The sequence below is a fragment of the Panthera pardus genome, unplaced genomic scaffold (genome assembly GCF_024362965.1).
Source record: "Panthera pardus isolate Hobbes unplaced genomic scaffold, ASM2436296v1 HiC_scaffold_24, whole genome shotgun sequence".
NCBI classification, from domain to species: domain Eukaryota; kingdom Metazoa; phylum Chordata; class Mammalia; order Carnivora; family Felidae; genus Panthera; species Panthera pardus.
Genome location: NW_026526810.1, coordinates 20,627,194 through 20,641,415, shown reverse-complemented (window position 1 = coordinate 20,641,415; position 14,222 = coordinate 20,627,194). Strand labels below are relative to the sequence as shown.

Here is a 14,222-nt window from a genome sequence, read left to right as displayed (position 1 = left end):
CAGGATATGGAAGCCAAAAAAGAAGCACAGAAGGAAAAAGAAATTGATGAACAGGAAGCCAGTGCCTCGACATTTCATAGAAGTAGGACTCCATTGGATAAAGATCTTATTAATACTGGGATCTATGAATCTTCTGGAAAACAGTGTTTGCCTCTGGTTCAGCTCATACAACAGCTTCTTAGGTAAATAGTATTAGATATATTTTAACAGGAGGATTATTGGTTTTCATAGTAAGATAGTGAGATCTAGCTAGTACTAGGGTCTGAAAATGTTTTGGCTGTTGAGGTATACTCTGAAAATTATGTAGAATAGGTTTTGGGGTAAAGAGCAGACTCTTTTAAGTTTTTATTTTAATTCTAGTTAATAAACACACAGTGTTATATTAGCCTTAGGTATACAATATAGTAATTGAACAGTTTCATGTATCACCCTGTGCTCATTTTAAGTGCACTCCTTAATTTCTGTCACCTAGTTAAGCCATCCTCCCACCCCCCTCCCATCTGGTAACCATCAGTTTATTCTCTGTAATTAAGAGTCTGTTTCTTGGTTTGTCTGTCTTTTTCCCCCCTTTCCTCATTTGTTTTATTTCTTAAATTCCACATATGAGTGACATCATATGGTATTTGTCTTTCTCTGCTGACTTAAGTACTTAGTATTATACTTTCTAGCTCTATCCATGTCATTGCAAATGACAAGGTTTCATTTTTTATGGATGAATCATATTTCATTGTGTATACACACCACATCTTCTTTATCCATTCATCTGTTGAGGGACACTCGGGCAGCTTCCCTTTGAATGAGTGTTTTTGTATTTGGGTAATACCCAGTAGGATGATTCCCAGATCATAAGGTAGTTCTGTTTTTAACTTTGAGGAACCTCCACACTGTTTTAAGAGCAGACATTAAATATAGATGAGGGGAGAGTTTGGAGTGTGTGAGGTAGAACTGGAGATTCTAAAGATTTTCAAACAAGAGAAAATTGGAGTGTATGATAAACAGGAAAAGATTCTTAGCCTCATTAGTAAGGAGTAGATGCAAATGAAAATCATTTTGGTAGAACTATTTTTTTTTTAAATTGGTTGTATCATTGCCTCATTGTATATGTCATAGAATTATATGTATTACTAAGACAACTTTTATTTTTTTATCTTTTTAATTAATTATTTAATATAATTTATTGTCAAGTTAGCTAACATACAGTATGTACACTGTGCTCTTGGCTTCAGGAGTAGATTCCCATGATTCATAGCTTACATACAACACCCAGTGCTCATCCCAACAAGTGCCTTCCTTAGTGCCCATCACCCATTTTCCCCTCTCCCCCCACCCCCCATCAACCCTCAGTTCTCCGTATTTAAGAGTCTCTTATGGTTTGCCTTCCTTTCTGTTTGAAACAATTTTTTTCCCCTTCCTTCTCCCATGGTCTTCTGTTAAGTTTCTCAAATTCCATGTGAGTGAAAACATTTGATATCTGTCTTTCTCTGACTGATTTATTTCACTTAGCATAATACCCTTGCAGTTCCATCCACATTGTTGCAAATGGCAAGATTTCATTGTTTCTCATTGCCAAGTAGTATTCCATTATATATATAAACCACATCTTCTTTATCTATTCATCTGTTGATGGACATTTGGGCTCTATCCATAATTTGGCTATTGTTGATAGTGCTGCTATAAACGTTGGGGTACCTGTGCCCCTATGAATCAGCCCTCCTGTATCCTTTGGATAAATTCCTAGTAGTGCTATTGCTGGGTAGTAGGGTAATTCTGTTTTTAATTTTTTGAGGAACCTCCACACTGTTTTCCAGAGTGGCTGCACTAGTTTGCATTCTTACCAACAATTGCAAGAGGGTTCCCTTTTCTCTGCATCTGTTGTTTCCTGAGTTAATTTTAATCATTCTGACTGGTGTGAAGTGGTATCTTGATGTGGTTTTGATTTGTATTTCCCTGATGATGAGCCATGTTGAGCATCTTTTCATATGTCTGTTGGTCATCTGGATGCCTAAGACAACTTTTAATTAAAAAAATTTTTTTTAAATCTTTTTATTTATTTTTGAGACAGAGAGAGACCGAGCATGAGTGGGGGAGGGGCAGAGAGAGAGGGAGACACAGAATCCAAAGCAGGCTCCAGGCTCTGAGCTGTCAGTACAGAGCCTGACATGGGGCTCGAACTTGTCAACCACGAGATCATGACCTGAGCCGAAGTTGGATTCTCAACCGACTAAGCTGCCTAGGTGCCCCGACAACTATTAATTTAAATGCTGAAGTAAATAAAAGAATGGTGAGCATTATTTCTGAAGGCCCTATCTGGAGGAGGTAAGAATCAGTCAGAGTCAGAATATAAACAGGAACCTTGGGCTGAAGTGATCAGACACTGTTCCTGAAAAATGTCAGCCAACATTTCATTGTCATTCAAAAAGACCAAAAAAGCAAGGTGATTTCTGAAAGGTATTTGTTAGACAATGGAAAACTCTTGGCTCTTCTATTTAACAAAATTCTTTCGTGTGTAAACTTGGCTCCTGTTTTGTTTCATTTTCTATACATAAAGAAAGTATTCTAGAGTGTTGGCTCAGGTAGTAGCCAAGTTCAGAGAGCAGGGGGCTCTGCATGTATGTCCAGAAGAGTGGTGGGTGGTATGCTGCTGGTGTGGGGGCAGCCTGCTGTCCATACCTGAAGCACCAGAATTTACTGGACACATTGGGAACTTTTAAGAGGAAGTTTTAGAGCTAGTTCTTTAAATAGATTATAGTAAATGCTAATTAAAAAAACTTTCCTATTTTTTTTTTAATCTGATGATTGTTTCTTTTGACCAGTATCTCATACATTCTGATCTTTAGTACAACAGATTGAAAGTGAATTAACTCAGTGTAGTTGTTGGTAGTGGAAAGACCCTGGGATTTATTCCTAGAAGATTTCACTTGTGACTGCTTGTATAAAATTGGCAAGTGAAACTCTCCCCAGTGTGGTAGCTGGCAGAGTAATAACAGGAGCAGTGTTTATAGAGTTAAGGATCAAATGAGAAAATGGATGCTGAGTGCTTTGTAATTAAAAAATGAAGTTCTATGCAGAAGTTTTAAAGCATAAAGCATGTATTTTCTGAAACAATATTGAGTTCTTGAATGCCCTACCCTTTGCTGAGGAGGCTGTGTCAGGACTCCTGGTGTTTCTGTCAGAAAGTGAGTGTGTGTTCCCTGGCCTATGGTAGGTTGCCCAGCTTGTTTATTCTCTTGGTGTGGAGAGACTTGTCTGTTTTACCCATCAATGCCTGCTACTGTACAGTCTGGAAGTCTCTTGCCATGTTTGACTGATTAGCACTTGGAATGTGTCCAGTGTAGGTGAGACACTGAAGTTTTATTTTTTATTAATTAAAATTCAGTTATTTTAATTGAATGATTAATTATTTATTAAAATTCATATTTAAAACCTTGGACTTGATTCAGTTGTTAGAAAACTTTTAAGTGTGTTTTTGAGTTTAAGTTTTATGTTGAAATAGTATTTTCAGTATATTGGGATACTTTATTAATACTGGTTTTACATTTCTTTTTTTCTTTATTAATGTGACTGGCAGAACATTAAACATTTTTTAAAGATTATTTGTTTATTTTGACAGAGCGAAAAAGAGCACAATCAGGCAAGGGGCAGAGAGAGAGGGAGAGAGAGGATACCAAGCAGGCTCCTCACTGTCAGCATAGAGCCCAATGCGGGGCTCAGTCTCACAAACTGTGAAATCATGACCTGAGTCAAAATCAAGGGTTCAGTGCTTAACTGACTGAGCTAGCCAGGTGCCCCAGTGACTGGCAGTACATTTTAAATGACATTTGTGGCTTCCTGGCATTATGTTACTATTGGACAGCACTTTCTAGACCATTTCATAGGTTGTCTTCTGAACCTTTGGTAACACAGGGAGGAGCTGTTTCCACAGCAGTCTTATAATAATTATATACCTGGTTAAAAAACACAAAAACTGAACCCTGGAAGTAAACAACACTTTCCAAAAGTTTTAGAATATAGAGAAAGGAAAATGTATCAACACCTTTCTCACTAACAGAGTGCCTACGATCCAGACTCTTTTCATAAATGTAGAAAGTGTACTTCTCTCATGTACAGAGAGACTTTGATATTTAATTTTCTTACCTTAAGTGTGATTGAAGGTAGCTCAATGTGTTGACTTAGCTGATACAGTTGTTGAAAAATAGTCTAAAGATGGAAGAGATTGTAGGGATGTTTTGTATACTTTATTCCTTGGAAAACAGGTTAAAGAAATTGCAGTTTGCCAAGAATAAGTTGTGAAACAGATTTCAGAGTAATGCTTTAGTCTTACACTGGCAAGAAGCCACAGAAAAACATTTATATAAAATCAAGAGCTATGAAGATTTTTTAATTAGTGAACTCAACCAGAATTATACATTTTGATTATGGTTCAGGATTTTTTATTAAGGAAATAAGTTAACATTTATATTAGTGTCCTTTGCTCCTTCTTGTATAGCATGAAACCCAGATTTTTTCTACTGTCAAGGCAGGGTGTCAGGCAGTAGAATAGAAAGGTGAGGTTGACTAGAGGCAAGACCCTGTGAGCACCTACCTTCATTTTGTGTGGACGGAGTATCCCTGTGCAGTAGCCAAGGGCTTCTTGCTGTTCTTTCTTAGCAACTTTTGGATGTGTGTTGGAGTTGTGCTGGAACTCCTCAAATGTTTCCTGCTCCTCTTCTTCCTCACAGTGCTGTTAGTTCCAGGAATGAATCATGGGGGCAAGTGCAACTGACAGGTTTCCCACAAACCTACTGTCAACGTTAGAAATCAAAGGAGTGGAATAGAATTCCTGTCTGTGGCCTGGTGTTATGCAGAGTTCCCAGACTTACCTGCTCAGTGGCAATGCCAGGTGTTGGCTGGCTGGCCCTCACCCGCCCTGAGATGGAGCTACTTTGACAGCAGCCCAGAGCAAGGCTCTGTTTTAGCTCTTTTCTTCCCCTGATTTATTCCTCTGTTCTTAGTACGGGGATCAGGCCTTGTTTGACTGGTGGTGGGACTGTCCCTGGGTGGCAGGGTCTTATCTGGTAGTCTGTGTCTCCTCTATGTTCACACTCATACCGAACTTAATTTCCTCAAACATAAACAGAACATACTCTCCTTTTGAAGCTTCAGGGGCTGGCTCAGCATTGCAGAATCTAGTACCAGCAGCCGGGCACTCTATCACCTACAGTGTCCATTCCTCTTCATTCTCTTGTCTTGACTTGACTCTCTGCCCTTGTTCCTTTGCAAGTTTCTTGTGGAGCCAGAACATTTTACTACTGTTCTAATTTTACTTTTGGGACCCATGTTTTGTTTTGTTTTTTTCCTTTTTCACCCTGTTAACTGATGGTTTGTGGCTCAAGTTAGATCCCACAGTTGGAATTGGAGCCTCTGCTCCTTTCTTTGCTGCTGTATTGTTTGAATACCTGTTACTCTGACCTGGTCTGTTTGCACCCACTTTGGTCTTCCTTCCTGTGCTTTCTGAACCCTGTGTGCCCCCTGCATTGCCCACCTAGGTACTTAACTTGAGTAGGTCTCAAGGCAGATTTGTGAGGCAGATGCAGAAAGGCGAGTAAATCTTGTATTTAAGAATAGTGTCACATCTATATTTGAAATACAGCTTTGGACAAAAGTAAAGACACAGTTGTTTTTTCCCCCAAAGGTCTGTTTTCTATCATTTTGGACCATTCCACACAGCTCTTTAGAGCACATTTGTAAAGCAAAGGGCATCATTATATCTTTTACAACTTCTGTGCTTCTTTTCTCAGTTTTGACTGAGGTTGTGTTTACTGCAGACACACCTGACTCATATTTGGGGAAGGAAGCCCGCTACAGGTCACCTGGATGCATGATTATATTTCTGAGTTTAGTTTTTGTCGTGCTTTCTTAATACTTTTTTTTTTTTTAATAGACATAGCTTGTTAAATTTTGCAATCTTCTTTCCTCTGCATAGAAACATTGCTTCTCAGACAGTAGCCAGATTGAAAGATGTTGCCCGTCGGATTTCATCATGTCTAGACTTTGAGCAACATAGTCGTGAAAGAACTGCTTCATTGGATTTGTTGCTGCGCTTTCAGCGCCTACTTATCAGTAAACTTTATCCAGGAGAAAGTATTGGTCAGACCTCAGATATATCTAGTAAGTTGCTTAAAATTAAAATGTCTTATGTGTATTTTGGGCTTTTTAATTTAGGCCTATTCTATATTCCCAGATGAGTAGTTCTTATATTATTAAATGTGCCAATTTGGGGAGACTTCATTTTGTATCCACTTTTTTTGGGGACAAATATTAGACTCATCAATATTTTTTGTTTCTTTGTCTTAATATTTAAGTTCTTTGGACATCAAAAATAGTTTCCTTTATGTTCAAGTTAGTCTTAACAGACAATTTATCAGACTTACTCTACGTGTCTGTTATGGAGTGTTGGATACTAACATAATGTGGGAACAAAGTAGTGACATAGCATTTGTTGATCGCACTGAAAACCAGGTGGGGAGTAATGCAAGGAATGAATCATCGTTGGAGGAAGGCTGGGTCTCAGTTATAGCACTGGTTTATTAGCCGCTAGACATGGGACTAAGTCTGAGACTTACCAGGGGGCTGTAGGTTGCTCACCTGCGGAACTGGGATAACATCTGAGGGTGCCTATGAGGATTAAAATAGGATGATATTTAAGCACTTAGTTCTGTGCATGACATAGATTAGAGTACTTTCCACAAGCTCAAAAGATGGCTCTGTGTAAATTGGCTTTCTCTGTCAAGGATGGAAACATCCGCTGCTGTTAATATTTTTATAGATGTTATATTCTAAAATATCTTAGTTGCTGAAAACTGAAAAGGTTTATATATATTCTAAAATATCTTAGTTGCTGAAAAAATTAGGCATTTGTAGATAGAAAATTTCAGGTTGAAATAGGTGAACTTATAGTCCGAAAGAGACATCTCAAAGACAAAGTCATGAGGACTGAAAAGCTATTAAGGGCCTTGTAGGAAGAAAAGTTAAAGATTTTAGGAGATTGAAAAATGCCTAACTTTGTTTATTGAAGTAATTTGCAAGTGTTAAGACTTGAAATTTGATAACATTTGTGTGTATTAGGTGTAAGGTTTTAAAACTCTATAAATTATGACTTTAGTATTTACATTAAATAAATTTTCTAGGTATTATATAGTGCAGTGTATGAAAATTTACATAACCAAATTCACTGTTTCTCAAATTCTGTGACATAAAAACAGCCAAGGAATATGGGTTAATTTTCTCCTTTGAGAAAATTGTTATACATAAAAGATGTATAGATGAGGGTGGAATCAATGCGATTTATTTACAAAGTAAATTTTAATGGTAAAAATGAAATTTTCTAAATCTTTCTTCAAGGTCCTGAGCTTATGGGTGTTGGTTCCTTGCTGAAGAAGTACACAGCCCTTTTGTGCACACACATTGGAGATATACTGCCTGTGGCAGCCAGCATTGCTTCCACCAGCTGGCGGCACTTTGCAGAGGTGGCCTGCATTGTGGAAGGGGACTTCACTGGTACCTTTTTTATATCCTACCTTCAGACATTTATTTATTTTCAGAGATAGATAAGACTTAAAATTTATCACTTCCTGATAAACCTGCATGCCTTTGCCCCATACATTTTCTAGTCATGTTGGCTTTTCTCCTTTTCTTTTTTTACTTGCTTGACAATTCTGTTGGTGTAGGAGTTGTGTCACTGTAAATGTAATTAGTGATTTAGAGTCATACAGCCATTATTAACATTTCAATAATGAGGTCATTGGGAATTGTCTAATTTTATTTCAGCCCCATAAAAATTAGTTGCGCCTTTCAGGACCTTAATAATTTCCAGTATTTCTTAATATGTTTTCAAGTTAATTCTGTGACACTACAGCATTCTTATTAAGTGCTTTTTTACTGATAGTAAACTTAGTTGTAAACACTTAAGTTTTCTGAATAAAAGACAAGTTCACAGAAGTGTTGAAACACAGCGGTTTTGAAAAGTATTCTTGTAACTCAGAGGGTTCTGTTTGATACCTTTGTTTGTCTTTTTCAAAATGAAAGATAAAATAATCCTGTAGAAATATGCTTTCCTTATTTTGTGATTTATCAGAATTTGAACATAGAACAAGCTTAGAAAGTAGTTTTATAGGATATATGGTTTTATTTAAATCTTAATGCTGTTTTTTTTTCTTTTAAAATTTAGGTGTTCTCCTTCCAGAACTAGTAGTTTCTATAGTGCTTCTGCTCAGTAAAAATGCTGGTCTCATGCAGGAGGCTGGAGCTGTCCCTCTGCTGGGTGGCCTGTTAGAACACCTGGATCGGTTCAATCACCTTGCACCGGGAAAGGAAAGGGATGATAATGAAGAGTTAGCCTGGCCTGGCATCATGGGTATGACATCTTAACTTCTAGAACTTCTGCTGAGGAAAGTTTATCCTGATCTAACCTATTCTTGCCTTTTTATCCGAAAGGATACTTCACAAAGAGAAACCAATATTTGCCATTTTCACTGATGGGAGTATAAGTGGAAAATCAAGATAATCCAAATCAGAACAGATTTAGATTATATATAAGAAATGATTTTTCTGTTAATTGTTGTTACTTTCTGAATTGGACTATTTTAGAAAGTTCTGGAGAACCCTTTCTTGGGTGTTGCCTCCAGAAGTACTGTTGCGGCGATTAGATATAGTCCAGCTTTGGAGGCTGACATCAATATGGGATGACTTTTTAAACTCATTTCTAACTGATGTTACTAAGTTGTGGAATTCCGATATTTAGCTGAGCACTTCCCTTATATGTACTGTCTATAGTGCTTACCAAATTGGGATGGAACTTGTCTTCTCAAAGTTTTCAGCTTTGACATTTTTTAAGTGTATGTTACCATACTGTGTATGGTTCTGACTTCCTGGACTCATAGAATTAAATTGAAGTTGTGGTTCATTTGTATTTTGTAGGAAAGCTCAGGCAAGCTGGGCTTTTTTCCCCTTCCATTGTAGACTGTCATCTTATAGGAGTTTCAAATAAGAAGTAACAACTATCCTGAAGAAAATAACAATAGGATATGGAGCATAGTTTTTAATTTTTTTATATCACTAGTATTTTTAGCACCATTCATTTGTGTTTATGAAGTTAAATGTTATTTTTGTCTCTATAGTTAGTATGGTTGAAGGCATTTAATCTGATTAAGCAGTTCAAATTTACTCATTTAAAAATCTTTTTTTATTATGAAATATACTCAAAAGTACAGAAAACAGCTCTGTGACTGATCATAGAGAAAATCATTTGGGGCGCCTGGCTGGCTCCATTGGTTAAGCGTCCGACTTCACCTCAGGTCACGATTTCACGGTCCGTGAGTTTGAGCCCTGCGTCAGGCTCTGTGCTGACAGCTCAGAGCCTGGAGTCTGCTTCAGATACTGTGTCTCCCTCTCTCTCTGCCCCTCCACCACTCTCTCTCAAAAATAAATAAACATTAAAAAAATTAAAAAAGAAAAGAATATCCATCCAGATTAAGAAATGGAATGGTGGCAGGAACATCCTAAACACTGCTTCTTGTCTCCTGAAAGATACCTCTCTCTGGTCTTGTGTGGTTGCTGCTCCTCTACTTCTCTTTATCATTTTATCAGACAGGCTTGTGCTCCTTAATAGTTTGTTTAAATATTCTTATGTCTGTTTGTTTTTTTAAATTTTTTTTAAAATTTATTTTGAGAGAGAGCAAGAGTGAGGGAGGAGTAGAGAGAGAGGGAGACCCAAGAATCCCAAGGAGGGGCTCAGTCTCATGAGTTGTGAGATCATGACCTGAATCAAAACCAGGAGTTGTGTGCTTAACTGATTGTGCCACCCAGGTGCTCCTCTTATGTCTGTTTCTTGCTGGAATTAATTATGTCTATTTCTTGTTGGTTTGTAGGGTATGCTTTAGTACAGAATGCCAGGTTTCCATAGTGATTGTGCTGATTTTCATCTCCATAGAGTGTGAGAGTTCTCACCATTCCACCCCTGTGCCAAGAGGTCACGTGTCATTTTTTCCCTAGGCATTTTGTCCACAGGTTCATTGTACCAGCACTCTTGGGTGAAAGGCGTGTCCTTGGTCACTCTTCGGGAGTACCACTTTTGTCAAAATCAGTTGACTGTCTCTGCCTGTGTCTATTTCTCATCTTGCAGCTTCCCTTTGTGACTTCTGCACTTGTTAGTACCCTCTGGTGCATTGTTGAATACAAATGGTGATACTGGTCAGCCTTGTCTTGTTTAGGAGCAAAAGAAAAGCTTTCCAAATTTCACACATGAAATATGAGGTTTGTTAAGGGATTTCTTTGTAGAAACCTTTTTTTAAAAAATTTTTTTAAGTTTATTTATTTTTTGAGAGACAGAGAGAGACAGAGCATGAGTGGGGGAGGGGCAGAGAGAGGGGGAGTCACAGAATCTGAAGCAGGCTCCAGGCTCTGACCTGGCAGCACAGAGCCCGACGTGGGGCTCGAACTCGTGAACCGTGAGATCATGACCTGAGCCGAAGTTGGACGCTTAACTGACTGAGCCACCCAGGCGCCCTCTTTGTAGAAGCCTTTACATATTAAGGAAGTTTCCTTCTATTCTGCTTTGCAATGAAGTTTTAATCTCAGTGATCATATAATTTTTCTTTTTTCTATTAACGTGTTAATTATTGATTTTTCAAAGGTTAAATCAGCCTTCTGCATCTGGAATAAAACTATCTTGATTGTATTATATTGGTCATATTAATATGTGTTGCTGGTCTTGATGTGTTTTGCTTTTTTCCAACAATTTTGCATCTGTGCTTGTGAATTGTAGTTTTCTTTTAATGCCCTATAAGTTGCTGATAATCACCCTTCCACTAGCAAACAGGCTGTAATTTAGGAACATGACAGCTTCCCATGCAATCTCTGTTAAATTTCTTTTTGCAGTCTGTCAGCTGAGAATATTAGCTTGTTGGTAGAAACTATCTGAGGGATCCAGTAGTACAAAAACATAACAAGACATTTAAAGTTTTAGTAAGACAGGCTGTGCTAGTCTCTTAGAGTTACTTAGAGAATGTTCTTTCCTCTTCTTTTTTTTTTTCCTCCCCAGAAGGGTATGTATAAGATTGGTAGAATTTGCCAGATAATCATCTTGATCTGTAGTGTTGTGAACAGTTTTTTTTTTTTTTTTGGTTTTGTGGGTGGTAAGATAGAGTGGAAACCCAACTTTTTTTTTTTTTAACTATGGTGAAGTATACATAACATAAAATTTGTCATTTTAACCATATTTAAGTTTTCCATTCTGTGGCATTAAGTACATTCACGTTATTGTCCAACCAACACCACCATCCAGTTTCAAAACCTTTCATCTCTCCTGAATTGAAACTCTGTACCCATTAAACATTAACTCCCCATTCTCCACTCCCTCTCACCCTTGACAACCACCATTCAACTTTCTGTTTCTGTGAATTTGACTACTCGAGGTAGGTCATGTAAGTGGAATCATACAGTATTTGTTCTTTGGTAATTGTCTTACTCTATTTAGCATATCTTCAGGGTTCATCCATGTTATAGCATGTGTCAGAATTTCCTTCCTTTTTAAGGCTGAATAATGTTTTATTTTTTTTTATTTTTTTATTTTTTTAAATTATTATTATTTTTTTTAACGTTTATTTATTTTTGAGACAGAGAGAGACAGAGAATGAATGGGGGAGGGTCAGAGAGAGGGAGACACAGAATCTGAAACAGGCTCCGGGCTCTGAGCTGTCAGCACAGGGGCCCGATGCGGGGCTCGAACTCACAGACCGCGAGATCGTGACCTGAGCCGAAGTCGGCGCTCAACCGACTGAGCCACCCAGGCGCCCCTGAATAATGTTTTATAATATTGCAAACAAAATGGTTTATCCAGTCATCTCTTGATATACACTTTGGTGGTTTCCACCTTTTGGCTGATGTAACTAATGCTGTCATGAACATGGGTGTGCAAATGTATGTTTGAAGCCCTGCTTTCACTTCCTTTGGGTTAGAGGCTAAAAGTGGGATTGCTGAGTCATATGGTAATTCTGTGCTTAACTTCCCACCATAATGTTTTCCATAGTGGCTGTTCCATTTTACACTCCCATAGGCAGAGTACAAGGAAGGGCTCTAATTTTTTCACATCCTTGCCAACACTTGTTTTTTTCTGTTTTATTGATAACAGCCATCCTAATGGGACAAAGTGGTATTATAACGTAGTTTTCATTTGGTTTTCCTTAATGGTTAGTGATAATGTATGTCTGTTCTTGTGCTTATTGGCCATTTGCATATCTTTGGAGAAGTGTCCATTCAAGTGTTTTTCCTATTTTTGAATCAGGTTTTGTTATTGTTGCTATTGTTGAATTGTAGGAATTTGTTTTGTATTCTGGATGTATATGATTTAGTTATATTTTCTCCTTATGTGTGGATTGCCTTTTCATTTTGTTGGTAGTGTCCAGTGATGTTTAATTTTGATTGAGTCCAACTTAACCTAGTTTTTCTTTTGTTGCCTATGCTTTTGGTGTCCTGTTCAAGAAATCATTGCCAAATTATATGTCATGAAGGATTCCTCCTGTTCTTTTCTAAGAGTTTGATATTTTATAGTTTTAGCTCTTCAAATCTTTGATCTGTTTTAAGTTTTGTATATGGTGTATAAGGTAAGGGTCCAACTTGATTTGTTTGCGATTGGATATTCAGTTTTCCTAGCACCACTTGTGGAAAAGATTGTCTTTCCCCCATTGACAGACAGTGACACTCTGTCCAAAACATTTAACCATATATATGAGGATTTATTTCTGAGTTCTGTATTCTGTTCCATTGATCCAATTGTCTTTATGATGGTGCTACTCTGGTCTTTATTATTTCTTTTCTTCTTTCTTAGGGTTTAATCTTTTTCTAGCTTTTAGAGAAATGATGTTTTGTTCATTGTGAAAACACAGATAAAAGTAGGGAGAATAGGATAATGAACCTGGATTTATAAGTATTCACATTTCAGCTTCTCCTCCACTTAACTTAGTGATTGAATGATTGAATCATTTTAAAGCAGATCTCTTTAAGACATTTTGACACACATTACCTGTTAATGATTAGAACTTCTTTTTGGTAATAAAACCTTAATATCATTATTCTGTCTAAGATTAACAGTGATTCCTTAATGTTACATGCAGTCTATGTTCCATTTTCCTGGATTATCTAAAAAGGTCTTTTTATTAGTGGTTATTTTGAATCAGCATCTAAATATGTTTTGCATGTTATAGTTGGTTGATATGCTTCCAGTCTTTTTTTCCTTTAATAGTGTATCTCTAGGCCCTCCTCTTTGTCTCTGTGGTCATGCTCTTTATTTGTCAAAGAAGCAGGGAATTTGTTCTGGAGAATTTCATATTTTCTGAATTTGGTTGATTGCCCTCTCTTTTAGTCTAACATCTCTCAGTTACACTTTCTCTAAACAGTTGGTTATATGTATAGGGTTGATGAGGTTTGAATGCAGATTTGAATTCAGTTTTTGATAGAGTGTGTCTGAGGTCATGCTGTGTGTTTCTTGTTTCATTGGCTCTGAGGCCTGTGATTCTGTGTGACACCCACCTTCAGTTCTGTTCAGATGGACCAGGGAGTTCATATACAGTCTGTCTTCTATAAAATCCCCTAGCAACCTTGCCTTCATTTGTTTGGTTAGTACAAAGTACAATTTGTACAGGTAAGGACATGATCCTAGCTTGACTCCCCTCTTCAATCACCTCCCTGTATCATTTTTCAGTGATACTGAGTTAATGTCCTAGCACTTTGAAAGGTGACCAATGAGGCATTCTTCCTTCATCTTTCCCTTCATTCCTCCCCCCCGCCTGCTTTTATTTTATTTATTTATTTTTTATTTACTTATTGTTTTTGAGAGAGAGAGTGAGCCTGGGAGGGGCAGAAGGAGATGGAGAGTGAGAATTTAAGCAGGCTTCATGCCCAACACAGACCCTGACTCAGGGCTCGATCTCCTGATTGTGAGATCATGAGCTGAGCCGAAATCAAGAGTTGGACACTTAACTGACTGAGCCACCTAGGTGCCCCTTTTTAAAATTTTTGACTATCATGAGCTCTTAGAATTTTATTGATTTAATGTTTATTAACTTATTTACTTCTTTGCTTTTTTTCCCCCTACTATATATATTTAAAGGTATAAATGCCCTTAAACACATATTTAGCTCTAGAAGTGTGGATCTATAGTATTTTCATTATCATTCATTGTATTTTTT

General features: G+C 37.4%; 1 protein-coding gene across 5 annotated transcripts in view; it reads left to right on the top strand.

Moving 5' to 3' along the window:
- The window catches only part of HERC2 (HECT and RLD domain containing E3 ubiquitin protein ligase 2), a 268,052-nt gene that overhangs the window by 104,977 nt on the left and 148,853 nt on the right, over nucleotides 1-14,222 (top strand). For all 5 annotated transcript variants that reach the window (XM_019438147.2, XM_019438149.2, XM_019438148.2 and 2 more), the window contains 4 exons: nucleotides 4-182; nucleotides 5,963-6,147; nucleotides 7,381-7,536; nucleotides 8,207-8,392. In XM_019438147.2, the coding sequence (XP_019293692.2) occupies nucleotides 4-182; nucleotides 5,963-6,147; nucleotides 7,381-7,536; nucleotides 8,207-8,392 (706 nt within the window). The remainder of the gene's footprint in view (nucleotides 1-3; nucleotides 183-5,962; nucleotides 6,148-7,380; nucleotides 7,537-8,206; nucleotides 8,393-14,222) is intronic.